Here is a 24,302-nt window from a genome sequence, read left to right on the forward strand (position 1 = left end):
GACCTCATTCTCTTCGCTGCATTTTTTTTTATTCTGCAATTCACCATCTCTTAGCTGGAATAAGCCATACCTTAAGCCACTCTGTGAGGATTCTCTCTCTCTTGCCACTGGGAGATTTTATGACTTTTCATCATTTTTCTGCATTGCACACGCAACCAAACCATCATGCACAATTTCAGTCAAGCTTATCATTATATTGCCTCATTTTACCAGAGACAAAATTGTACGTACAAAATGCATTTTAATTGCCGCATCAATTCACGTTAAAGAACACCGCGAGAGCTTCAGCAGTGAAAATAATCAATGAAGTGTAGAGAGTTTGTCTCCAAAATCCACACAGAATCACTTTACACGCGTTCTGCTTTGTGGCAGAATCAGATTAATCCCGCATTAATTCTCCAGTTTAAACTTACACATTCCCCGGGATGTGGATCTCCCCCTTTTTCTCTTTCTCACTCCTTTTCAGAAATCAAATAACACACAGAAGTTATCAGCTTACCTGCAAAGACAAAGAGAGAAAAGAAGTGTTAAGGCATAAATATTCAAAGTGGAGACAGTTAGCTTAATTTAATTCAGAGAGAATACATGTGTTCGCCAAATACCATTTTATACATCTTGATAACAAATGTGGATAAATCTGAATATTAAATCTTCCAAATTATGCTGCGATTTTGCACCGCAGAGCGCCTTCTGCCACACAGTAGAAGAAGTTACATTGCGCTCAGCGGAAATTCCCTCTCCGCAACTCTCTCGCGCTCTCTCTTTCTCTCTCTCTGTCCAGAGCCACTGAGTCGCGCTCTCCGCGAGAATCGGCGGCTTTTTCGGGCCCCGCATGACAGCATAAAAGCCACCAAAGCAGAAAAAGCTCTAAAATTTTACATCAGCGCACACAAGATTGAGGAATTATTGCAAAAAGTGGAGAAAAATCGGGCATATAAAGGCACACGACGGCAATGAAGGAGGAGAAGCGAGGTGGTCATGGGGAAAAAGAGCGGGAAATGCCATGAAATACACAACACACCACACACATCGAGGGAAAATGCCATGAATGATGGTGGAGACAATTAAATGAGCAACTTTGTGCTGGAATATTTATTGGGGGAGGAAGGTATAAAGATGAATAATATCATTGCCATTCTTGGCTTCTTCTTCTCTGTCTCTCTCTCTTTTTCATTCCATTATTATTATTGCCCAGTGGAATTCTATAGGTGAAGATAGATTAACGCTGAATGCAAGAATTTCAAGAGAGATGCCAAAGGGAGACAAACAGAGCCAAGAAGAACTTGCCAACCACTTTGATGGTAAAATGTATACGGTGTGTTCCATATGTAAGAAGAGAGCATTAAAAGTCACTAACGGTAAGATTTGTAGTTGACGCAATTACCGTTAGTTCTTGATGGTTTGCCATCCACGGCGCACAGCAAGACACACACACTCACTCGCTCAAGATGCCCAAGAATCCCAAGTCAAGAAGTTGCAGAGATAATGGGGGGAATTCACAAGAAGCTCTAGCGAATCCACCACACGAAGAAAATTACACCGCGAAGGCGATTCTCTCTCTGGACCAACAGCCACCCGAAAAGCCTCTCAAATGACCAGAGAATCGGCGGTAGAAAAAAAAAGCAAGAATCAGCGCGCAAATAGATGTTCAATTTACCCAGGGAATTCCTGACTCTTCCACATCGACAGCAGTACAAGAATGGTAATGAGAGATGGCAGAGAGACAGAAAAAAGCCACCGATTGGGCTGTGGTGTCTTTTTTTAGGCCTCTTCGGAGAAATGAGTAGAATAAAAATACAGTCCGTTATTCTTTCTCTTCGGCTCTGTGCTCTCTGAACTTTCCCAAAAAGATCCGACGACGAAAGAACAAAAAACCAACGCAACGCGAGTTCAATCAATCACACGCACGGAACGGCAAAAGCTTCGAGCTTTTATAGCGATATATATAGTAGCATATGTAGCGCATGATATTCTCAGGAGGGGTGTGAGAAAGGATTGCTTGCTACATCATATTTTCCGTTCACAATTTCATTGGTGGTAAAAGAGATTTCACTTCATCCTCGTGTGATTTTATTTATAAGGTTTTAGATGAGAATATCAAAGTGTTTATGAGATTGGCAGATCAATAATTTATTATGTGATTTCTCACTAAATCACTTTAAGCCTGATTGGTTTATCAATAATAATGATAGTAGTGGGAAAAAGGACAGATAGATTCTGAATATTCCTGGAAACATATTCAAAATGAAGATGAATTTCAATGAAAAACAACTTAAAGTGGAATGAGTGTAGCATAAAAAAGCTCTTTCTCTCTCTCTCCATGGGCATTTATGCTACACTCTAAAGCATCCTGTGTACGATCAATAGAGGTTTGCAATGTGGAGAAATAAGGGACATTGGTGTGTGAAGCCAACCTGTCATGACGCCTCCCGTCGACGAGATGTCCCTGGCGATTGGGTTTGTCGTTCCCGAGGAGCCGGCCGCTTTCGTGAGTTGCGGCTGATGCTGGGCGATTGTCGTGACAACGAGGGTGGCCGTGGAGGTTGACGCGGCGCTGGTGGAGGAGGAGGAGGCGGTGGGGGAGGAGGTGGACAGTGTGGCAGATGAGGAAGTGTCTGTGGTGGAGGACGAGACAGCCGCTGAGGTCGCCTCGCCCACAATGAGGATCGTGGGTGAATTCTCCAGCGGTGTGAGAGTAACACTCTGGGGGGTGGTGGGTGGCGAAGAAGTGGGGAGAGACGGGGATAATTCGTTTGATGCCGCCACTTTGAATGAGTTTCCGCAACTGCAACGCAAGCTTCCTCTCTCGGACGCAAAATTCTGCACTTATAATTGCTCTCGTTTGTCCTTCTCGCCTGATGAACTTCTTCTCTTCCAACAGGCTTTGCACAGTTCTAGGAAATCTTTCACGGAAAAAAAAACACTCTCGCTCCTTCTTCAATATCTCTTCTCGCTCTCTCTCTCTCTCTCTACCTCGTCACAGTCTATCTACACCCCGCACTCGTGAACTTTCTCGCTGCCATTTGGGATGGGCTGCTTGTGGATGGGTGAACTTTAAAGCACACACTACATCTTGCCACCCTCAACTACGTCGCTTTTTATCCGCACACATACACACACTTCGGCTCCTTGTCTTCTGGGGTGCATCCACACCACACAGCCCCCACGAGAGACACTCGAGTCAGCCTCCGATCAAAAGCCACCCGCCCCCCTTCGTTGTAGTGCCTGCAATTGAGAGTTATTTACCCTCGATGTGACAATAGAACACAAAATCAGCGAAATTTACTCAAAATCGACCTTCGATTTTCACACGATTCCCTCTCTCCCTCGTCACACAACCGCGCGGATTCGTCTCTTCCACCCTTATATCGCCACAGCGCCCGGGATTCCCGGAAAAGCTACGGATTCCGACACAGGAGCTTTTCCTTCCCTCACCATTCAAACTAAAACACACCACACACCTTTTCTCAACCACCGCGGATTCTATTTGCGTTCTGCCCCTGTCTCTTGACTGAGCTTTTGACAATTTTCGTCGCACTTTCACACCACCACAGAATTCGTCTCTCTTCGCGCACACAGCATAGCTCTAAAAATTCCAATTCAGCTCAATTCTTCATTCGCCGAAGAGTTTTCCTCTGTGTTTTTTTCTCCCAACTCTCTCAACACTTCACCGTGAAACTTTTTCTCAAGTGTCTTGTCAAAGTAAAAATTGCAACTCTCAGATCTCTCGCGCCCTCTCGCTCTCGCTCTACGCTGTTTCGTAATCAATAACACACAATACACACAGCGATGGGGAGGAAAATCTACCAAATATGGCGGATTTGGGTGTTTTTCCTCATCGAGTGCGCTTTCACCACTTTCACCCACCCTCACGAGCGCTCACCAGCCGCACAGAGGATGTCTGTTTGCATTGCCGCCCCTCGAATGGGGCCGCGCACTAGAAGTGGGTGGCGGTGGTGAATTTTCCACCGGGCGGAAAAGCTGAGACTTCAACCCCCGGGATTTTCTCTCTCGATGAGTTTCTGATCGGGGAAAACTCCCAATCCACAAACACCGTGTACTTTTCTCCGTATCCTTGTGTGCGTTATCTTGTCATTTATCACTCCTGTTTTGTCCTCTTTCAGTCTCACTCTGATGAACTTTTCCGGAATTTTTCCTTATTTTACTTAAACTGTCACACCGCCAAAGTTAGAGCACAACATTTATGAAAATATCAGACTTCAATGATTCAGTCAATTTCGGAGAGAAAAAAAGAATCCTTTTTACACCATTGTACATTAGAGAGTTCCTTCTGTCTGTGTATAAATATTTTATTGCTTCAGTCCCGGAAATAGAATTTTCCCTGTCACTTTCAGAGGAATCAATTTAAGCAAAAGCGTGGATTTGTGCAGAACATAATCCAATTGTTCGATGAATTTTCACCACAAATTTGCACAAATTCTTGTACTTGTTAAAGATCCGTTTCAGGATTTGCCAAACGAATAACGATTAAACACGCAAATTTTTCGACACACCAACAATGTAGCACACCCTGAACAACACTTAAATGCCACAGAAAGAAACAACAAAAAAGAGAGATGTTTCAATGTGAATTCCTCCTGAGATAAACCCCCGTTTTTCTTTCGAGAAAGCTCACTCTCACAGAGGTGCGAATTTGATTTTAATGTTGACTCGCGTGATTCCTAGCACTTTGCCATTTGCGATATTTGCCTTAAAGTATGCGATTTAAACAAAAGAGTCCGCTGTATCAACACTCCAACGCCACTTGTCACTCGCTAGCAATGATTATTTCCACTTTTTTGTGAATGAAAAAGGACACAAGCGGAAGTTGATGCCGAATGTGGGTCGATTCCATTGTTGGATGCAATCTGTGACGTCGCTGAGAATTTTTTCTCCCACACCAGCAAAAAAAAGCTTCGGCTCAGTCCTTTTCACCCTCGTGGCGTGATTATGGGGTAGTTTTGACACTGTTTTCCCACTTACACTTCATGGAAATCAACAACAAACCATTCCAGTGATAGCGCACACGACAGAGACGACAGGAAGCGAGGAAAGACGCTTCGTCCTTGTTCAATGTGAGGAGAAGGAAGTGTTTGGACTGAGAAATAGAGGGAATTTCCCACTTCCGGCGTATAATTTTCATTGTATTGACAAAGTTTCCTTCTTAATTCAATTATCAGTGAATGGCAAATGAAATTGAATATTCAGGACACTGAATTTGACCACAAATTTCCAGTTAGGAGAAATTGTCAAGGGGAAATTCAAGCAAAGTGCGCAAACTCTCAGCAGGAAAAAAAGACAAATTAGATTAGAGATAAAGATATTTTTAACAACAACGGAGATTATACTTTGCAACAACACAAGTTACTTAACACACGAGTGTATCGAGAGGGATTACGAAAAATCCCACGAAGAGAACATTCTCAGTTCTTGCACACGAGAGAGGCTCAACCTTTTAATTTTTCATCTTGACATACCACAGCCGCAGTCATTAAAGGTAAAATGAGAAGAGATTAATGATAAAGATAGAATCCATTACAGATTCATGTAAGTAAATTCGTCAATTTGTTTTAAAATCAAGCCGAAAATTGTCGTAAATCAAATGGCCAAAGCAGCTTCGATAAAAATTCTCCGTTATCTTATGGGATTCCTCAAATCATATTTATAGTTAAATATTGGCGATTGTCTCTCTCTCTTCTCATATTTGATTAATGTTTGAGAAGACACACGCGGCAAGTTGATTTTTTTTTCTTTAGAGCTTTTGGGGAGTGGAAAATTCCTCAGCATCAGAAATCCTCATCAATTCGCCTGAGAGGCCATCACACGGCTTTCTTTTTTGCATTAGAAAAGATCACCAAGTGTGTGTGTGAGAAGAATGCGAGATTGTGGAGAATCACACGTTAATTTGTACGCACTTTACAGTGTTCTTCGCTGCCTCAGCCTTTTTTTTTTCTTCTTGCTTCTTTATATATTCTTTCAATATTTGAATCATATGGCAAAGTACCGTAACACTTGTCCTACTTTGCGTGATGGTCTCATCGTGTGTGCGCGCGCGCGAAATGCTCAAGTTTGCGCCTCTTTCGCGGAAAGAATCTGCAATCAGAGAAATTCTCCTCCTTCTGTGTTTGTGGACTCAAAACAGCCAAAACCACACTTCAACCCCATGTCGCCAAGCCTCTCTTTCTCGCTCTTTCTCTCTTATGTCGCTGCGGTGGGTGATTTTCAGCCAGCAGCATTGCCAAGAGCTTGATTGGCAAAACCTGCCCGCGAGGAGGTAATTGAGAATTCCACGAGATCCGGGTTCTCTCTTGGCGATCCAAGAATGTCTCATTGATTCTTGTGCAACTTTTTCCTCCCGTCACCACACGCCGTCGTCTTTCTCCGCGTTTTATCATTATGCTTTCTTTCACCCATTCTTTTACAACACCATCATCGCTGGCCTCTCTTAGCATAGAGAGAGACAGACAGCATTAATGTGTATGAGAAGAGCACAGTTAACTGTTAATTTTTATGGTAAACTTATGTTACTTCTACGGTACAATCCCTCTCCTCCAAATGTGCATCCCATCGCTATGCTTAGGAAGCGCGCGCGCGCTTTTTTTCTCTCTCTCTTGCGCCTCTCATTCAATTGCCCATATATGTAGTCTTTTCTTCACTTCAATTTGCTGTAATTGTTTGTTTACATTGCATCAATAATGTGCTTTTTACCACCCGACATCACTCTTCTTTATTTTTTCCATTCAGCTGACTTTTAGTGCCTTACAATAGAAAGCACTTAGCACAGGAATAGTGGCATTCATGAGCCACTCTTTGCGCCCGGAGAGTGTCTTTCTTCGGGCCACTTTCATTCGTGCTCTTGCATCACAATTACCGCACAAGCGCATGCATTCTTCCCGCCAAATTCCCTCATTCTTCTTCTTCTCCCCAAAATCGGGAAGAAAGTTGATAATTGTGCACAAAAATTCTGCGCCCCGAAGGAGCGAAACAACAACAACAAGAAGAGAGACACAGAAAAAACGAGATGCTTTTCACGGGTTGTCCCGCAGGAGGAAGAATTTCGAGCGAAAATTTATTAAAAGTAACACATAAATAAAATGGTAAAAGGCCAATAATGACAGGTGCATACCGTTACCTTAATCGCCCAGTAAATATTCTCTTGTGTCTCATTGGGAAAACAGGTAGAGTTTGTGTGTGACTCTTTTCTTGTCCGTGCTCTTCTGTTCCCCCTCAACTTTGCATCCTCAATCGCCGCCGAGACCCGCCAAAATTTTATTATTTATCATTTGTACAAGCAATTTCAAGCCCAGAAAATTATTATAATTAAGTCTTTCCTCCCTTTTGTGAGACGTGCGCGTCTTCTCGCCCAGAGGCCTCTCATCTTCCCCAATTCCCGAAAACACCACCACCGACCAGAGAGAGAGAGAGAAAGACTTCCAGACATGATCGTAAATTTTTTCCCTCCACGGCGACGACTCTCTTCATGCCCAAAACGATGCGGCATTTCACAATTATTACATACATATATGATGATTAATATTGAAGAATGCAAACAATTTTCAGCATGGATGGAAATCACAAACATATTTTTCGACAATAAATGCGTCATCGTGTAATTTTATTCACCTCAACTACACCTCTTTTCTCTTGTTTCGACCATATAGTTCTTTTTCAGGAAGGTGTTTGACCCGCAGATCGTTTTGTTTTACTTGTGTGTTGTCTTCTGTTGTTTCTCTGTTGTTTTTTTTTTGGCCAGTGGGAGAATTTTTACGGCTTATTGACAAACATTATGAAATTTAAGCATTCAATCTCTCTCAAGGCAAAATATTCAACATGAATATCAATTGGAGAGGTTTTTGCAGTTAAGAATATCGGGATTTTTTTTCAGTCTCAGCGCGCGTGAAAAGACCCATTGAATTCAGCACAGACACCGCCAGAGAGACAGAGAGAAGTTGCCAGAACTTCTTCAGTAGAATCAAAAAATAAAACAGTAAAAGAGGTTCGGCGAGAGAGGCCAAGACAATTGTAATATTCCCCGAGACAATATCAACGGTGAAAATCTGCAAAATCAAGTATTTATATATGGAGACTCACCTCTAATTGTACTTGGCATTTTAAAATTCTTTCCTTCCACAAAATAATCCAATTCACTTCTCCTTCCCCTTGGACGGCGCACGCTTTTTCTCTCTCTTCACCAATCAACAAATCCGAAAAACCTCCAGTTGCTCTCGCCTTCCTCCGATCGTCACTCCTTGACAGTGCGGAGCACAAGAAGCTGATAAATTCCACCAGAGAGTGAATATATCGCAAGACAATAAATTAAATCCCTGTCACTGGATCGTTCACAGCAATAATCCATGAATTGTGCACTTTGCTGGATGCCTCATTGAGAGTTTCATTTGTACTATTGTGCCATTTGCGATAATCTCGATCACTCATGTAGTTTTTGTCATCCCACTTGACAAATGGCGACGACAATTTGCACCATTCCGACAGTTTCAATCTCTTGATCACTTCACTATTAGACGATGGCACATACATTTGATGCTCCCGTCCACTTGAATTCTATCCTGCCAATGCAATTTTCCCTCACCACACCTCGTCCTTGGAAAAGTGGCCAGCAAACGAATCTCAGTACGTCTCTCAGTCACTGTTCTTCTCGTACCATTGCACACTGCGCAGAGAGATTCAATATCACTGATAAATCCTCAAGAGTCACTCATTCACATCCTTGTCAACCAAGTCTAAGCGCGCAGATGCTTGTGCTCAAAGCCTTTTTTCTTCTTCTTCTTGGGCACAATCAATTAGCAGCGGATTTCAGCTGGACAAGCGCATAACAATTGATGATGAGCCGGAAGAAGTTGCTGCTGGGAAAAATCCTTTCACAATCCACACCTCTCTTTTGCCACACAAGAGTAAATTGTGCTCCTTGAATGGGTAGAAAACGCGCAATAACAAAAATACGGAAATGAAGAAAGGCATGGAAAGCAACACGATAACGTAGAGTTAAATAGCACAAGAAGAACTGTTTCCACCTCTGATGCTGCCTCAATGTTCTTGCCCGTTGTTGTAGGGGCACCGCGTCTTTGTCGTCATTCGGTTGCCCACGATTGGAAGTCAATGCTGGAAGCTCCCCAATGATGATGAGGAGATGTTTATTGGTATGTTCTCTCTACCCATTTGCCATGGTGTTCGTTTCCCATCTCACCATCTCACTCCAGCGCCCACCTGCCCGTGCACAGTGAGAGCAAGATGGGCGCTGGGCGCGAGAGAAGGCTCCTCTCTCAGTGTTAGAATTCTTTTCTCCACACACAAGACAGTGCGAGAATGAAAAGAATCAAACATTCTTGGGGTGTGTGACCTCAACGGGCGGCTCTCTCTCCCAGATGCCACAACAACAACAGAGCAGCAACATTGAGCAACGCACACTTCTTCGGGATGACCAACCATCTCTCGCTCTGGCACATCTCTCTGTCTCCCTGTGCGGACGTCTGTCTCCCTCCTCACCTCAGTCACATGCACACACTTGGGGACTTTTGGAGCAAATTCCGGGCAGAGCCGGAAGGGAAAATGATCCAACGGTTGTTCCCGCTGTGACAACATCAACTGCACCCGCGGAGCGTGTGTGTGGGCAGCCGAGAGGGAGTGAAGTCCTCTGAAACAGTAGCCCACAAAATCCCGATGCTAAGGAGCCTGTGCTCATATTAAAATGCGTGACTCTTGGAAATTCAACCTCGGCCAAAACAGACGCAGCGCCCTTAATGGACAACGCGAGCCCTCCTTCTCAACACTATTAATCACTGCCATTGGGGATATGATCAAACCCAGAATTCACCGGCATCACGACGACGGAGGCCCCCAAAAAGTCGCCGCGAGAGCGAGATGAAGAAAAGAAAAATGCTGCGCGCGGGAAAAAAGAACGAAGAAAACTCAAACACCCAGAAATGGTCAATGAACTGGACCATTGGAAGGTCCCAGAGCACTCAAGGAATCAACTTTGCTCTTTTGGGCCAAAGAAGTTCTTTTCTCTACCTCACTTTTTTTCCCCTCTTCTTCTGCTTTATCCATCATATAACCTCCACCACACAGAACCATCGAAAAGGTATCCATGCAAGTAGAGAGAATCCAGCTGCCTTGTGGGGGACTCCCTTTCCTGATCAACCGCTCAAGGGGGAGGAAATTATCTAAGATCTGGATTTCTAACTTGCTAAAGACACCTAGCATACTAAACTGTCCATACTATTTAGCTTACAAAAATGTATTATTTTGCAAATCTTCATTTGAAATCCTTTTTGATTTGAAATGAAATTTTTGAGGTTATGTTTCACTTAAAAACTGCCATTTTTATCCTTAAACTTCTGCGATTGCATCATTCATTCAATACAAATGCTCAACTTTGCCATATATACATTTAAATTCTTTTTTTATGCATCAAAATTGATGTTTAGTAAGGTTATGCTATTAATTTATCAAAAAATTGGTTACATAACCTAGAAATGTATTTTGTATTGGTTTGTTCTACGCAAAACAAAACAAAATTGACGCTTTTTATTAAAATAAAGAAGAGAAAGAAGTTTTTGATATCTAATTGCAAGTATTTAAAAACTTTTTACTACTTGCGGTAAGCTTTACAGTATTTCGAAGGATAATATCTCCCCCTTGGCACAGCACACAGTGTGTGAAAGAGCATTTTTGGAGGTTTTTTTTTTTCATCTTCGAGCCTCCAAGAACCAGAAGGTTCTTCCATGGCCCACAATAAAACAATCTAGAATGCCTTAAGCCGCGGCTTCATGTCTTAAGCCTCTTCCGCATCAGAGACATTTGACTCTTATGTGAATTGAAATGCTACAAGCTGGAAACCTTATTAGGCTGGCCTCTGGCAAAAAAATATATATCAACCATTGAGATCTCTCGCGGACCACGATGATTACAACCAATTATAATCAAATTAGGAGTTCAGTTAATCCGCACGAAATATTGCGAAATTCAGCCAAAAAAATCTATTGAGGTTAAGAGAATATGTATTTAAGGAATGAATTTATAGCTGAGATAAAGATATCACAGCATCCCATAAACCACTACGGTTACCGTTTCACCTTTTTGGCTTCCTCGTCTGCGGATTATTTTGCATATTTTCCCAAGTCTATCGCCAATATATATATTAATCTCTCTTAATGCTGCCTAAACATAATCACACACATTTGTCACTCTTCTCCATGCCGCATTCTTTCTTCATCTCCTGACCACCATAAGTCATGATCAGGCAAATAGAAGACAAGGTGGAGGAGAGACAAAAACCAGCCATCGGGTATAAATTAACTAATTACACCTGGAAGATTCTGAGAGTGAGGTGAAAAATAGAAGAAAAAATTCTACATACACATAAAGAACAAATTAATATTGAGACGAAAGAGAGTTGATTGTAGATGAAGAATAATATCAACATTTTACCAACAATTTCTCCTTCTTTCTCCCCAAGTTTAATGGTACAGTTTTCTTCTTCTGTTTTTTGTTCTCTCTCGGGGCAAAGAGGAAGACTGAAGATGAGGGAGAAAGAAGAGAAATTTAAAGGTGTAATGTACCTCCTTATTCCATTTCTTGTCTCATTGCCACAGTGAAACCACACCAGCCAAGAGAATCCACACACGCATACCGCGATCTTGCGCTTGTGCACGAGAGAAAGAGATCGGGCGAGGAAGGCCCATCTAAGAAAAAGAGCACAAGAAGATGAGGTGTATTGAAGTTGAATTTACCGCTATATGAGCCACGGAGGTCAACGAACGTACTCACAGTGCGACACACAAGAAATTTAATACAGAAATATACATGAAATTCTTCAGGTGTGTTTGTACATGTTTCAGAATCTTTAGCCATCTCACTCATTCTTCTTCGCTTCTCTTCTCTTTGCTTTTTTCGCCTCTTTCCCAACCCAACAATATATGAGTCAACTCCATGACAATTTCATACACAAATAGCTCATGCCGTAATGAGTGTAAGTTTTCACATTGGACACCGCGGACTTCCATAGTGCGCAAAAAAGCGCATCAATATGAAGAGAGAAAGAATGGAAAACCACGAGAGTCAATTGGATGAAGCTTTTCGACAAAGGAACAAATCAAGCATTTTTTCTTCTCTCATCGCGCGCGCCTATTTGGCAGAGATAAAAGATGAGAACAAATTATCTGCAATAATTCTCTTACACCCTAATTGAGCATTGAATGAAAAATGGGCGACTTTTTGCCACGGCACGAGAATCACAAAAGATTTCATCTCACGCGGCAGAAGAATCTCTTGCCAACAAGACGAGAAACCTCGTGCAAAAGTCAAAGATGTCACTGCGCAACAGCCATGGACCATGTGAATTGTGTGTGACAGTGTGAAAAACCCACCCCCAAAATCTACCCCACACACGATCAGTTTACCCCCCTAAAAAAGGGGGTATAAAAGGCGACATCCTGGACGATTTCACTTCAGTTTTTCCCTGAAAGTCACCAAGTGAAGAGTGAATCTCTTGGCTTTCCCACGGAGTTTCATTGAGAAAATTCTCCCTTTGCTTCTTTGTTTCAAACTCAACTCACTCTAATAGCATTAACGTCGGGTTCAAGTGTATATTCCAACTTCCCCACCATCGCGAGGAAGCCAGAGAAAATTCCACAAAACACCGCGGAAATTTCGCGAAAGTGGTTTTCAGTGTTAACATTTCCTCTCCTTGACTCGCTGTCTCATTGAACTTGCTGGAGAATTTCTTTTTGAACTACATATTTTCACAATTATTATTATTAAAACCCATTGTCTTATGCAATGCATTTAAACAAATTGCACCATTTGCTCCTTCTGTAGTTACTTGGCAAGAGTAAAAAGAAGAGATTCTCCAACAGAGTTCCACACATCTTATTTCCAATTCGCCAAAAGACAATATATATATACATATACATAATGGATTGTGAGGAGTATCGGAGACGAGGTAATAAATTCTTCCATCATCTGCCAATCCCTTCGCAAGCAATTCACTCAGCATGTGAAAATGTGTAAAGTGCATTAAAGGATTTTCCGAGGATTTCACACAATGACCATTGCCCCAATGTTATTGCCTTGCAAATTTTATTGAGTTAAATAACTCCCCAAATTGGATTCATTTTGATAGTCCCAATCTTTGCTCATGTCGCACTGATTTCCTCTCTTTCTCTCTGTCTCACTCCGCCCCGAAGGCAAGGAGATGGTGGACTACATTGCAGACTATCTGCAGAACATACGGGAGAGGCGCGTCTTTCCCAACGTCACGCCCGGCTACATGAGAACCCTCCTGCCGGACTCCGCTCCGCTCGAGGGCGAGAGTTGGGAAGCAATTTTCGCCGATGTGGAGCGCGTTGTGATGCCCGGAGTCACTCATTGGCAGAGTCCTCACATGCACGCTTACTTCCCAGCGCTCAACTCTTACCCATCTCTCTTGGGTGACATGCTAGCGGATGCGATTAACTGCCTGGGCTTCACATGGGCGTCCTCGCCGGCGTGTACAGAGTTGGAGACAGTGGCGATGAATTGGCTGGGGAAGATGATTGGACTGCCGGACGATTTCCTGCACATGGGCAGCTCAAGTCGTGGCGGCGGTGTGATCCAGACAACAGCCAGTGAAGCCACTCTTGTGTGCCTCCTGGCTGGCAGAACCCAAGCCATCAGGCGCTTCCATGAACACTCACCAGGACTCCAGGACTCCGAGGTGAATGCCCGCCTCGTGGCCTATTGCTCGGAACAGGCTCACTCGAGTGTGGAAAAGGCCGCTCTCATCGGTGAGAATTCAATCCAAAACTGACACAAAAGAACCATATAAAGAATCCTTTTCTGCCTCCTTTCAGGTCTCGTGAGGATGCGCTACATTGAGGCGGATGAGAAATTGAGCCTTCGCGGTGAGCCACTTCGTGAGGCAATTGAGAGTGATATTCAGCAAGGATTGATACCATTTTGGGTAAGTAAAAAAAATCACACCTCACCAATCATCATTTATTATTTTCTGCTGCTGTTGTGATGTTGGAAAATTGGTCTCTGGGGAAAATCTCCATCTCAAATTAAAAGTGAACAGAACTTGACAATTGGACAGAGTGACAAACCACTGAGTATCATGGTTAATACCGAAGAGTGTGAGACACACGACGACAGATTGTGAAAAGATTTCTGACAAAGCGGATTGCCTTCCCCATCCACTCTTGTCTTTGCGCGCGTGGGTATTTCGCCCGACGAAAGACACTTAAATAAACTACCCATTCCACCACACCCCCTCCCCCTCTTTCTCTCATGGGGATCCAATTAATGAGAACTCCCTGTTCTGTTTTTTTGCTTCCCTCCACAATCCTCAGGGATGAAAATCACGCCTAATTGCCAATGCTCTTTAAATGCATCTCTGTCTCTTCTCCCCATCTAATCCGGTCAGGTCTGCGCCACTCTGGGCACAACAGGAGCTTGTGCCTTTGACAATCTCGAGGAAGTGGGCACAGTTTGTCAGGAGTTCAAACTCTGGCTCCACGTGGACGCCGCCTATGCGGGCAGTGCTTTCATCTGTCCGGAGTATCGAGGATGGCTCAAAGGGATTCGCCGGGCAGATTCTCTGGCTTTCAATCCCTCCAAATGGCTCATGGTGCACTTTGATTGCACAGCTCTGTGGTGAGACAGCAAAGACGATTGGAAATGTTGTGTATTCACAAAATCACATCTTTTCAGGGTGAAGAATAGCGGAGCCTTGCATAGAACCTTCAATGTTGAACCACTCTATCTTCAGCACGAGAACTCTGGCTTGGCTATCGATTACATGCACTGGCAAATTCCGCTCAGCAAGCGATTCCGCGCCCTCAAGCTCTGGTTTGTTCTGCGAAATTACGGCATCAAGGGCCTCCAGAAGCACATCCGAGAGGTGAGAGAGAGAGATAGATCAATGTCTCCCGGATAATCACTCAATTGCAGGCAGTCAATAATCATGATCTCTGTCAACTTGGCAGGGTGTTCGCCTGGCGCAGAAATTTGAGGCACTGGTTTTGGCTGATCATCGCTTCGAAATACCAGCCGCCAGACATTTGGGTGAGATTCTTGGAAATCCCTCTAATCTATCAATTCAATCTCTCGCACTCACTTGAGGCGGTAATGTGTCCACGCGAGTGTTGGTTGGAAATCAATAAAATTAATTGTTATCTCGTGAAGAAAGTTCCCCAAAATATTCACCGTTAAACACTTCACAGAGTGAAAGAAAAACCGCGGGTGTTTTTTTTTTCATTTATACACTCTTTATCTCTCCTCGCAAAGAGGCGAATTGTGTGTCTGTGCCTTTCATCTTCTACCCATTTTTGGCATCCTCCAGTCCCAATAAAATTCTTCTCTTCCTGATGCCGCGACTCATTCGCGCCCGTCATCTTGACACATTATTGCGTGCGTTAATACGCGAGATTCTGATTCCTTCTTCTTCTCTTTTACATTCCCATCTTGCACCATCATCAATTGAGAGAGTTGGAAAAGAACAATTTCACAAGTATAATAAATCCATTTCATTTTTTCACCCAATCCATTATTATTGCCTCTTTTGCTCCGCCAATTGGATCTTCTCTACCCACCAGCCTCGAGGCGAAAAATTGTATGGATAATTTGTAACATTAAATACCAATTTTGTCAGTTTGAAACACCATGAAAGACAATTTTACCCTCGCATTGCGCCTCCTCCGCCTTTCTCTGCGCTCTTTCTTGCCACCCAGTTCAAAAGAAAATCACCAAGACCTCCGGTGAATTTTGCTCGATGATCTGGCGGGATTTGCCATGATCGAAATATCCCACAAAACCACTGCCAAGACTTTGCTGTGTTAAGTAATTCCCAAAGGAGGATTAAAGACACACACACACACACATTCACTCCGTCCAGAAAGCTCCTCGGCCAGCAAAAAAAATCGCCTTAAAATGCGCTTAATCATTCTTTGCCCAGGGAATTGCAAAATAAATTTCTCTCACTGAAGATGAAATTGCTAACGGTTCTTCTTTCATTTCTTCTCATCTCGAGAATCGCGCGCGCGCGAGAAGAAAAAAAAAGCTGAAGGAGCACTCAAGAAGTCTCTCATTTTTTCGGCATTGTCCATCTTTTCTTCTTTTTTTTCTTATATTTCGCCCTGTGAGTTTGTAATGTTGCGCCTTGAAAAAATGATTACCATTTTCTTATCCGCCTCTTGACGGCGTCAAAAACCATTTTCTGCCATCTCAACATTCCCAAATCATGTTCCAGGCATGGTGGTGTTTCGCTTGAGGGGCGACAATGATCTCACCGAGAGACTCCTCAAGAGGCTCAACAATCGCGGCAACTTGCACTGCGTGCCGGCATCCCTCAAGGGACGATATGTCATCCGCTTCACCATCACTTCGGCGCGCACCACCAACGAGGACATCCTCAAGGATTGGGCAGAGATCCGAACAGTGGCCACGGAAATCCTCGAGGAGATGAACGTGAAGATTGAGCGGACAAGAGTGTGTCTCAAAGGTGAGAAGATTCGTGGCTGGAAGCAGAAGTTAGAGCTCTAATCGAATCTCATCTTCCTTTTTTCCAGACACTCGAGAGAAGAATGAGGCTTTCGGCTCAAGTCTCCTCCTGGCCAATTCACCAATGTCACCGAAGATTGTCAACGGTTCCTTTGCTGCCATCTTCGATGCCGATGAGTTTCTGGCCAAAGCATACGCCGGCATAAGAATTGCTGTAAACATTCACTTGCTCTTCTCCCAGAGAAAAAAACAGACACCCATTCACTGTGTGCTTCTTTGCCTTCCAGAATCAAGACTCTCCGGCGATGAGACGCCGCGTGCGTGGCATTCTCATGTCCGGCAAGCAATTCTCCCTGGACTCTCGCATGGATCTCGTCGTTCAGGGCATCCACAACAGCAGCGATGGTGAGAATTTCCTAGACAAAAACCGCACCATCACCGAGGACAACGAGGATCCGTGGGAAGGTACGAAGGGAAGGTATTGATCACGATTTCTCATTCGGTGTCGTGTTTGCATGCTCATCAATTTCACCACACAAATCTCTAAACTCACAGACAAAACTCAAGAAATCCTTTAACTTTCTCTTCCCCTTCATCAGCTTATGAAGAAACAAACGCCATTCAGGAAAATGCTACAGACATCGACAAGAAGCTCCAGAACATCCGATTAAGAAACCGACAACGTTCCAACAGTGCGGCAGAAGCGAATCCGATCCCTAAACACACAATTCCCCGGAAAACTCACTTCAGAACTCACAGAAAGTCCGAACCAATTCTTCCTTTCTCAAGAATACTCAGAGAAGAGGAGAATTTCCCCAATATTCCACATGTCAACTCTTTTGCCAGCAATCTTGGTGATTCCTGTGGCTTTTCCAATCCCGCCTTTTTCCAGGAAATCATGGGCTTCTCCCAGGATGAATGTTTCGAATGGAATGTGCCGGAAAGTTCCTGGAAAACTCCCCACATTCACATCTCCGTCACTGATCAATGTAACACCATTCATGAGGATGACAATCAATCACCTCTTGAGGAAACTATCTATGCCAATGTGAAATTCTGTCGAAAATGTGGTCATCATTCACTTAAGATTTAAAAACTAGTGCTTTCCGCGCTTTATTTGTATTTACAGAGAGTTTATGAGAGTTTAGGAAGGAGAAAAAAGCTGTAAAGTTTCCCATAATTTGCAATCGTTAAAGCTTCGTTGCTGCTTTTGATGAATTTACTTAAGATTAATGTGAATGTTAAAGAATTGCGATTTAAACAATCTTACTAAAACCAAGAAATATTGAAAAATGTTACTCCAAAGAGAACTTGTGTATTATAAATAGAGAAGCATCAAATACTGCTGTGCTATCAATAATAATAATGTTGTTGAGAGAAATTTCATCTCCTCCAAATTTGCTGTAAATTCTATGTCTCAAAACAATGCTTCAACCAGTGTTTCTTGTAGCTTCAATCAATTGAAAACTGTTCAACAAATATATACGTAATCAAATCATATCCTCACCCAATTTATTTCGATGTCAGCCAGATGGGAAGTCCTCGCAGATCAATTGCAGCTCTCATGTAGATTGGCAGCGAATCCGTGCTGCGAATGTCAGCAAAGATCCCCAAAATACTCGGGTTGTGAAGATTTTCCCAAGCTGGATTTGCATTCTTCACAAACTCAATTTCACCCTTCCTGAAGGATGCTTCGCTGCACAGCGCAAAGTGCTTCTTAGCCTTCGACTTGAACCACGTGCTGAGAACTCTGGCAGTGAGTTTATCCGTGGGAGAATCAGTGATGATGTTCTTCGACCCAATGACAAGCGGACTAGAGTTGGAGGAAATAACAGAAATTAGCAGAGATAGTTGGAATTTATTAAATTAGAAATGTGTATTTTATCTCACCATAGAACAGAGTGATAGTAGAGATGAACAGCGGTCATTTCGCTGCAAAAACCATCAGCTTTCAGCTTAACTGAGTCACATCCGAACAACATAACAACACAGTTGAGAGTGTCTTTTATCAAATCTTCTGGTTTTATGTACTTCAAAGCATTCCCATGGCCACAAAAGCTGAAAGTGTGGACAGAAAACTTATGAAAATCACAAATTTAGCGCATTTCCTTCGTTTTACTCACAGGAAAATATCTGCAGACTCGAGGATCTTCCTGAACTCCTCAGACTTTGGAATCTCTCCAACAATTTGCTTCCACTCTGGCAGCCAGTAATTGAGAAACTTCGTTACTCTCTGCTCCATCTTTGGCAAATCACTCTCGGGATTTATCATTGTGCTTCCCTTCTTGATGTCCAGATGAAGATATCCATTCTTAATCTTCTTCTGGTACTTCTCAAACAGTCTCAAGAGGATGTGAAGGGAACTGACTCGCGACATTTCATTCGACGGCAGCATCAATTCCCATGGAAATTGATCCAGCAGTTCATCAACAATGATAATGGTTGGAAATCGCGCAGATTCATTCGCTGGCGCTGGGAAATTATTGTCGTTGAGGAACTTTTTGATAATCTTGCACTCTTTCTCATCTCTGGCAATGTCTTTTGCGGCAATCTCCACATCATCCGGCGACAAGAGATCCAAGGAGCAGCTGATAATGCTGAGGAGGATTCTTTGGCGATTGGAGAGCTTCTTTTGCGCCGCCAATAGATCCACATTGGCAAATATTTCCATCTCCCAGGCGTTATCTGAGCTCTTCGAGCGTCCCTGGAACAGAACTATCCATGGACCAATCCAATTGATGACCAAATCAATCATTCGCAGATACTTCTCGTCCAGCTTCCGCAAATTACTCCAGTAGATCTCTCGATCGACACCCGGATTGGACAGCAAATTGCGATGCTCCTGCGTGATGTCGTTCACCATCTTGTACAGATTCTCCTGCGCAAATGGTGGAAGATAAACGCACAGAGGTTCATGGTTGTTGAGATCCGCTCTTGGGTACTTCAGCAGAGTGAGAAAGATGCCCTGATTGCTGGAGATTATCTCACTTTGGAGAGAATGCGCTGCGTTTGGGTCGAAATTCTTGCACAACTGCAGCACAATCCACTCTTCAGGCAAATCACGGCACTTCCTCACCAGTGCCTTGGGATCCACGTGCTCCTGACACTTTGTCTTTGCAGAATCTTTCGTTTTGGCTGGCTCAGAACCGAAGAAAAGAACACTGAAATGACGCAATGTTTACGAAACATCTGAGAAACAAGGTGAATTTTTCACTCACGGCTTAAAGTCTGAGGCAGATTCTGTGTCAGCGTGATGAGATGCTATATTACGCAGCAATTTCACATAGAAATCTGAGTGAGACAGAAGACATCAGTATCAGGAATTCCTGTTAAACCTCACAATTCTTACCGTTATCGCTGTTATCACTTTTGTCGTCGTTGAGGAAGAACTTTGTCCGGAAGCCCAAACACAGTGCCTCAATTTGACGCTCTATTGACTCCTGATGCTTTCCCGCTATGTACCGATCATTGGCTTCATGGAGGAGAATGCCTTCGTGGACAAAAAATCAATTAGTGAAGCTGATAAGGAAATTTGATTAGGTGAAAGTGGGTGAAATTTCCTAACCTCTAAAAGCCGGATCATTTTTCAGAGTGTTGCAGCACTCTCCCAGCGATAAACTGCCACTCGATGAGGCTCTGTGTGGTGCTTCTGTATCTCTTTTTGGCATTTTCACTCACCTTACCTGCAATTTATTCAAGAAATCCGCGAAAATGTGTCGTTTCGGAAGCGCAACAAGTCCCGGCGACGATTGAGGTCACGGTCAACTGATACGCAGTTCCTCCGCAACTGGCGCTGTGAACCACCATGCCAGCAGCGATCCTAGTGGTTCATAGCCAAAGCGCGAGAATACGAAAATCCGCACTTAAAACTTCCTAACGACTGAAGCGTCTGAAGTTGATGGAGTGAGAAAAGAGATTAGGAAATTACAAAATATGGGTGAAATAATCAAAAACCACAGGTGAAAATATCCGTAAATCACTAATGACATCATATTCCAGCGAATGAGAAATATATTACAATTAGTAAGTGTGGAAGGTAGTGAAATAAATCACCTTTTTACGTCCACAATGTTCATAATGGCACAAATTCGCTGTCTTACTATATGCAAAAATATGAAGAAATTGGCTCAGACAGTACATGAAATCCATTCTAATAGCAGGAAAACATTATAATTTGATATATAAAAATCAGTTGCATAACAAATACTCGACTTCTTCCACTTTTGCCCGCGGAAAATATGCTGGAAATATGTGTGAAAGAGTGTATTTTTTTTAATTTCTCTAAATTACAGTTTGTGCACAGATAGCACACAATGCATGAGAGTCATTACAATCCAGCGGTACAAAAGGTTCCTCGCGCTCAAGGTGGTGATGTGGAAAAAAAGAAGTCAATTTGCTGGTCAATTGGGAAAATCACTTCCCAAATGCGGAAGTTGGGCTGGAAAAGTAATCCGTCGGTCTCTTGTTTCATGGGCTTGTAACACCCAAGAGGTGCAAATTGACGGGCAAAGTAGCCAATTGATACAGCAAAACGTTACACACACTCAACTTTCAATGGGACTTGTGTTATTGCGCGCGGGGAAAAGGAATCATCGGCAGATCAATTATCATGTCTTTTGCTGCACTCTTTTTCTGCGCAATTCGCAGAAACTCTTTCCTGATGTTCAACACAATATTGGAAACATAAACAAAACGCAGAGTAATTAAATCGGTGCGAAGTGTTTAGGCTAAGTGACATTTGAAGTGCTGCAAATGTCTTGTAGGGAAAGTTTGGATAGATTTGTGATATAAGAATTATATTTTCTCATTCTCTGAATGTTGCGTGGCTCAAGGGTGAGATATCGAGGATATATTCGAGAAAGATTGGCCTTCTTGACGCGACTTTAGTCGCCAAAATGACGAGCCTCTGGCAAAAGTTGGACAGATTTCTTCGCAGATTATTTTCTCATCAGTGAAAACACCCACATTTTGTGACCTCAAAAGCGTGGACATCACCAAAAATGCCCATGAATCGTCGCCAAAAACTTCACACTGGCCCAGCGCTTCCGCAATATTTCGCGCTGACCACAAAAAAACAAGACGTGCGGCCTTTTTTCTGCGCTGAAGGTGCAGAAATTACAGCACATTCACTTACCACTTCGATAATGACTTCCTTATTCCAAATCTCTGAGCCTCTTGCGAGGTGTCTTCATCGCCATGATCCAGCATTAATGATCTGCAAATGAGATTCGTGTGCGCTGGAGCAGCTTTTACACACTGTGAAGACGGAAGTGAATCTTGCCCATTTCACCGGCTGTTCCTTCCTTCTGCCAAGAGCCAAAGATGCACAGCGCTGCATGGCGAATTTGGTGGAGAAAGAGCGCCAAGATTGAGCGCGTAAAAAAAAGGCAGTGGATGAAAGTGCAGGCAAACAAAGAGCACAACAGCAGTGAGAGTGGCGTGTTTATGGTATAATTGTCAGGCCATTTCTACTCCGCAATCTATCATTTCAATTGTGGCTCAGAATTGATGAGATAATAGCAATAATGAGTGTGTGGATTTTAGTGTGGAAATTTTGTAAATTATAATCGACAAAAAGTGAATAATTATTTGAATATTCAAGCGCATTTCTTACCTAACTCAACATCCTCAAAATACACCAAGATTACTCTATTAAACGATGGAACCGACGCTTTAAATTTCACTTTCTACGCATTTAAAGTGGTCATTTGACCATTTTACACTGTCTATTAAGTGAAAAATTATCCGATTTTTTCGTCTGCAGGTCTCTTTACACAGAAATATTTATATACCATATTATTCATTCTATTTGTGTGCAAAATATTCATACCAGGAAAAAAACGCGCCAAAATTTCACAAAAATTACAAACACCACAGCAAAAACGCCACCAAAGGATTAACCATGGAAAATTGGCCAGAAAATTGCTTAAAAGTCCATCAAGTGAATCAATGTCGACTTGTCGTCTTTCTCTCCGAACTTTTCTTTGTTTGGCAGGGCGAAAAAAAGTGCAGCGCGCCAAGAGAGGCAAAAGACTGCTGGCGAGAGAGACAAAAAAAGGCGCAGAGTTGGAGAAAAAGAAGCAAATTGATCCATGTTGGCTGTGGCTGGGTATTTTCGTGATTGCACGAAGGAGTCCTCCATCACTTTCACTTGGATCATGTATAATATAAGTTATTTGAGTGCGCCAAAACATGAAACATGCTCAGTGCGAGAGGGAGAGCAAGCCATCCACAGCAAGAAGATGAAGAAAAAAAGGCAACATTCATCGAGAAGACGATCACAAGACCGGAAAGTTCGGTGGCTCTTTTCTTCCAACCATAAATGCGTAGCGCGTCTCTCAAACTCACCTTCGAGTTCATCTTTCTCTAGGCCTCTTCATCGCCATATCACGCGCTCTCAGCCACGCAAGGGCATTAAAAATCTATTACAATATTTATATCACTGAGCATGAGCATGAGATTGGTAAGAAATGCGAGTGGTAATTCACGCTGAAAGCCATAAAGAAAATCCACAGAGTGCAACACAAAACACATCCCTCAAGTTCGTTCGCTTCTTTTCGGGGCCTCGTGATGCAACCCAGTGAACCGGAGCTTTCGACTCCCGCGAGAGTCCATTAGCTCCTCATGAGCTCTGCACACGCCGGTGACTCACGAAGGTCACAGTGAAACTCTCCGCGCGATCTGGAGGAGGAGTGGGTCAAAAGAAAACGAGTGGAGATGCAAAAAGAGCATCGCGAGGCTCCAGGCGGATGTTGATGCGAGGGAAATTTTGTGGGTCATGCAATTCAAGAGCATAAAAATTATGCAATTCCGAGCAGAAAGTCCGCGTGACGATGATTGAGTGCAACGAGGAGGCTGAGTTTTTCGGTAGCCCAGAGATTCTCTTGCAGTAATTAACACTAATCTCACTTATTTTGATGGTTGATAGGCAGCAGAAAATGAAGGGAAAATCAGATGAAGATGTGATCTGATAGAAATGACGGATTCTAGACAGTTGTAGGCTATGAAATAATCTATTCAAAACGCCATTCTTCGTAAAAATCCACAGAAAAATGACGCCACTATGAGATTTTTACGTATTTCTTTACAATTGTAGGCAATTAAAACACTTTCTTGAAAGCAGATCGTTTCAAATTGACACTTTTCAACATTTCTCAGGTCGCCAAAAGTGTTAGAAAGAAAGGCCGAAAAATTGATATTCAGTATTCATTTTGTTGAACTGTAATTTAAAGATTTTATCGCTTGCAAAGAAAAGCATTTCTCACCACAAAAGAAGGTTAAAGTGTTAAGAAACCACCCAAAACTGATGCCAAATCAAAAGTATCTTTAAATCCAGACTAAAGTCCGTGACAAACATGAGCTGATGAAGTATGAATAATTTAATTTTAGAAGTCGTTTCTCCTTAGCATTTCTCTGCTGAGTGCATGCATAAATTCCAGCCGAAAACATTAACATGCACTTTCTCAGGGCTATCATTAATATCTCTCTCTCTCACTCTCTTGAATAGCCCTGAATTGTGGGATGCAGATTTACCAAAATAGATGCACCCAGAGTGCCTTCAAAAACAAACTTGATGGGAATTCGTGGGCATTCGCATTGGGTTTCGCATCTTTATATATACCATTAAAATTGAATAAGACGAAAAAAAAGCAGTGAAGAGTAGTTGAGATAAAATCGCCATTCCCTCTCGAATTAAATGGCCAGAATCTTCATCGGTGCGACTCTTTCTCTCCCAGCCACCGCCAAGATCGCGATGACGATGGCGAGTGGAGCGGCAGAAATTACTTTCTCCGCGCCAAACACTC

The 24,302-nt window shown here is 42.9% G+C and overlaps 3 protein-coding genes across 8 annotated transcripts in view; 1 reads left to right on the plus strand and 2 right to left on the minus strand.

Moving 5' to 3' along the window:
• LOC132257293 (probable nuclear hormone receptor HR3) overlaps positions 1 to 4,840 on the minus strand; it is a 59,065-nt gene extending 54,225 nt beyond the window's left edge. For 3 of the 4 annotated variants that reach the window (XM_059754147.1, XM_059754146.1, XM_059754145.1), the window contains exon 1: positions 2,415 to 4,840. In XM_059754147.1, coding sequence (XP_059610130.1) covers positions 2,415 to 2,421 — 7 coding nt within the window. In that variant the 5' untranslated portion in view covers positions 2,422 to 4,840. The remainder of the gene's footprint in view (positions 1 to 2,414) is intronic. The other variant, XM_059754148.1, reaches the window with a different exon arrangement.
• The window catches only part of LOC132257292 (uncharacterized), a 45,318-nt gene extending 25,038 nt beyond the window's left edge, over positions 1 to 20,280 (minus strand). Inside the window, exons 1-7 of one of the 3 annotated variants that reach the window (XM_059754143.1) lie at positions 20,063 to 20,280; positions 19,847 to 19,987; positions 19,716 to 19,788; positions 18,621 to 19,658; positions 18,388 to 18,555; positions 18,005 to 18,310; positions 376 to 499 (exon numbers count right to left, since the gene is read on the minus strand). In XM_059754143.1, coding sequence (XP_059610126.1) covers positions 18,010 to 18,310; positions 18,388 to 18,555; positions 18,621 to 19,658; positions 19,716 to 19,788; positions 19,847 to 19,987; positions 20,063 to 20,165 — 1,824 coding nt within the window. In that variant the 5' untranslated portion in view covers positions 20,166 to 20,280 and the 3' untranslated portion in view covers positions 376 to 499; positions 18,005 to 18,009. Of the gene's footprint in view, positions 1 to 375; positions 500 to 17,587; positions 18,311 to 18,387; positions 18,556 to 18,620; positions 19,659 to 19,715; positions 19,789 to 19,846; positions 19,988 to 20,062 lie in introns of those variants that run through there. The other 2 variants (XM_059754144.1, XM_059754142.1) reach the window with 2 other exon arrangements.
• Positions 12,316 to 17,590, plus strand: LOC132257291 (histidine decarboxylase). Its single transcript, XM_059754141.1, has 11 exons — positions 12,316 to 12,361; positions 12,876 to 12,961; positions 13,206 to 13,784; positions 13,851 to 13,960; positions 14,423 to 14,652; positions 14,710 to 14,899; positions 14,985 to 15,063; positions 16,247 to 16,498; positions 16,566 to 16,711; positions 16,785 to 16,962; positions 17,097 to 17,590. The coding sequence occupies exons 1-11, from the start codon at positions 12,327 to 12,329 to the stop codon at positions 17,588 to 17,590; spliced, it is 2,379 nt and encodes a 792-aa protein (XP_059610124.1). The 5' UTR covers positions 12,316 to 12,326.
• Positions 20,281 to 24,302: the final 4,022 nt, after the last annotated feature.

The sequence above is a fragment of the Phlebotomus argentipes genome, unplaced genomic scaffold (assembly GCF_947086385.1).
Source record: "Phlebotomus argentipes unplaced genomic scaffold, Phlebotomus argentipes genome assembly contig_42, whole genome shotgun sequence".
Taxonomy (NCBI): Eukaryota; Metazoa; Arthropoda; class Insecta; order Diptera; family Psychodidae; genus Phlebotomus; species Phlebotomus argentipes.

Coding starts and splice junctions, on each gene's coding strand:
- LOC132257291 (XM_059754141.1), top strand. CDS start 12,327: ATGTCACTGCGCAACAGCCATGGACCATGTGAATT. Junction 15,064..16,246: donor ACCAGCCGCCAGACATTTGG/GTGAGATTCTTG, acceptor ATCATGTTCCAG/GCATGGTGGTGTTTCGCTTG. Junction 16,963..17,096: donor CAACGAGGATCCGTGGGAAG/GTACGAAGGGAA, acceptor CCCCTTCATCAG/CTTATGAAGAAACAAACGCC.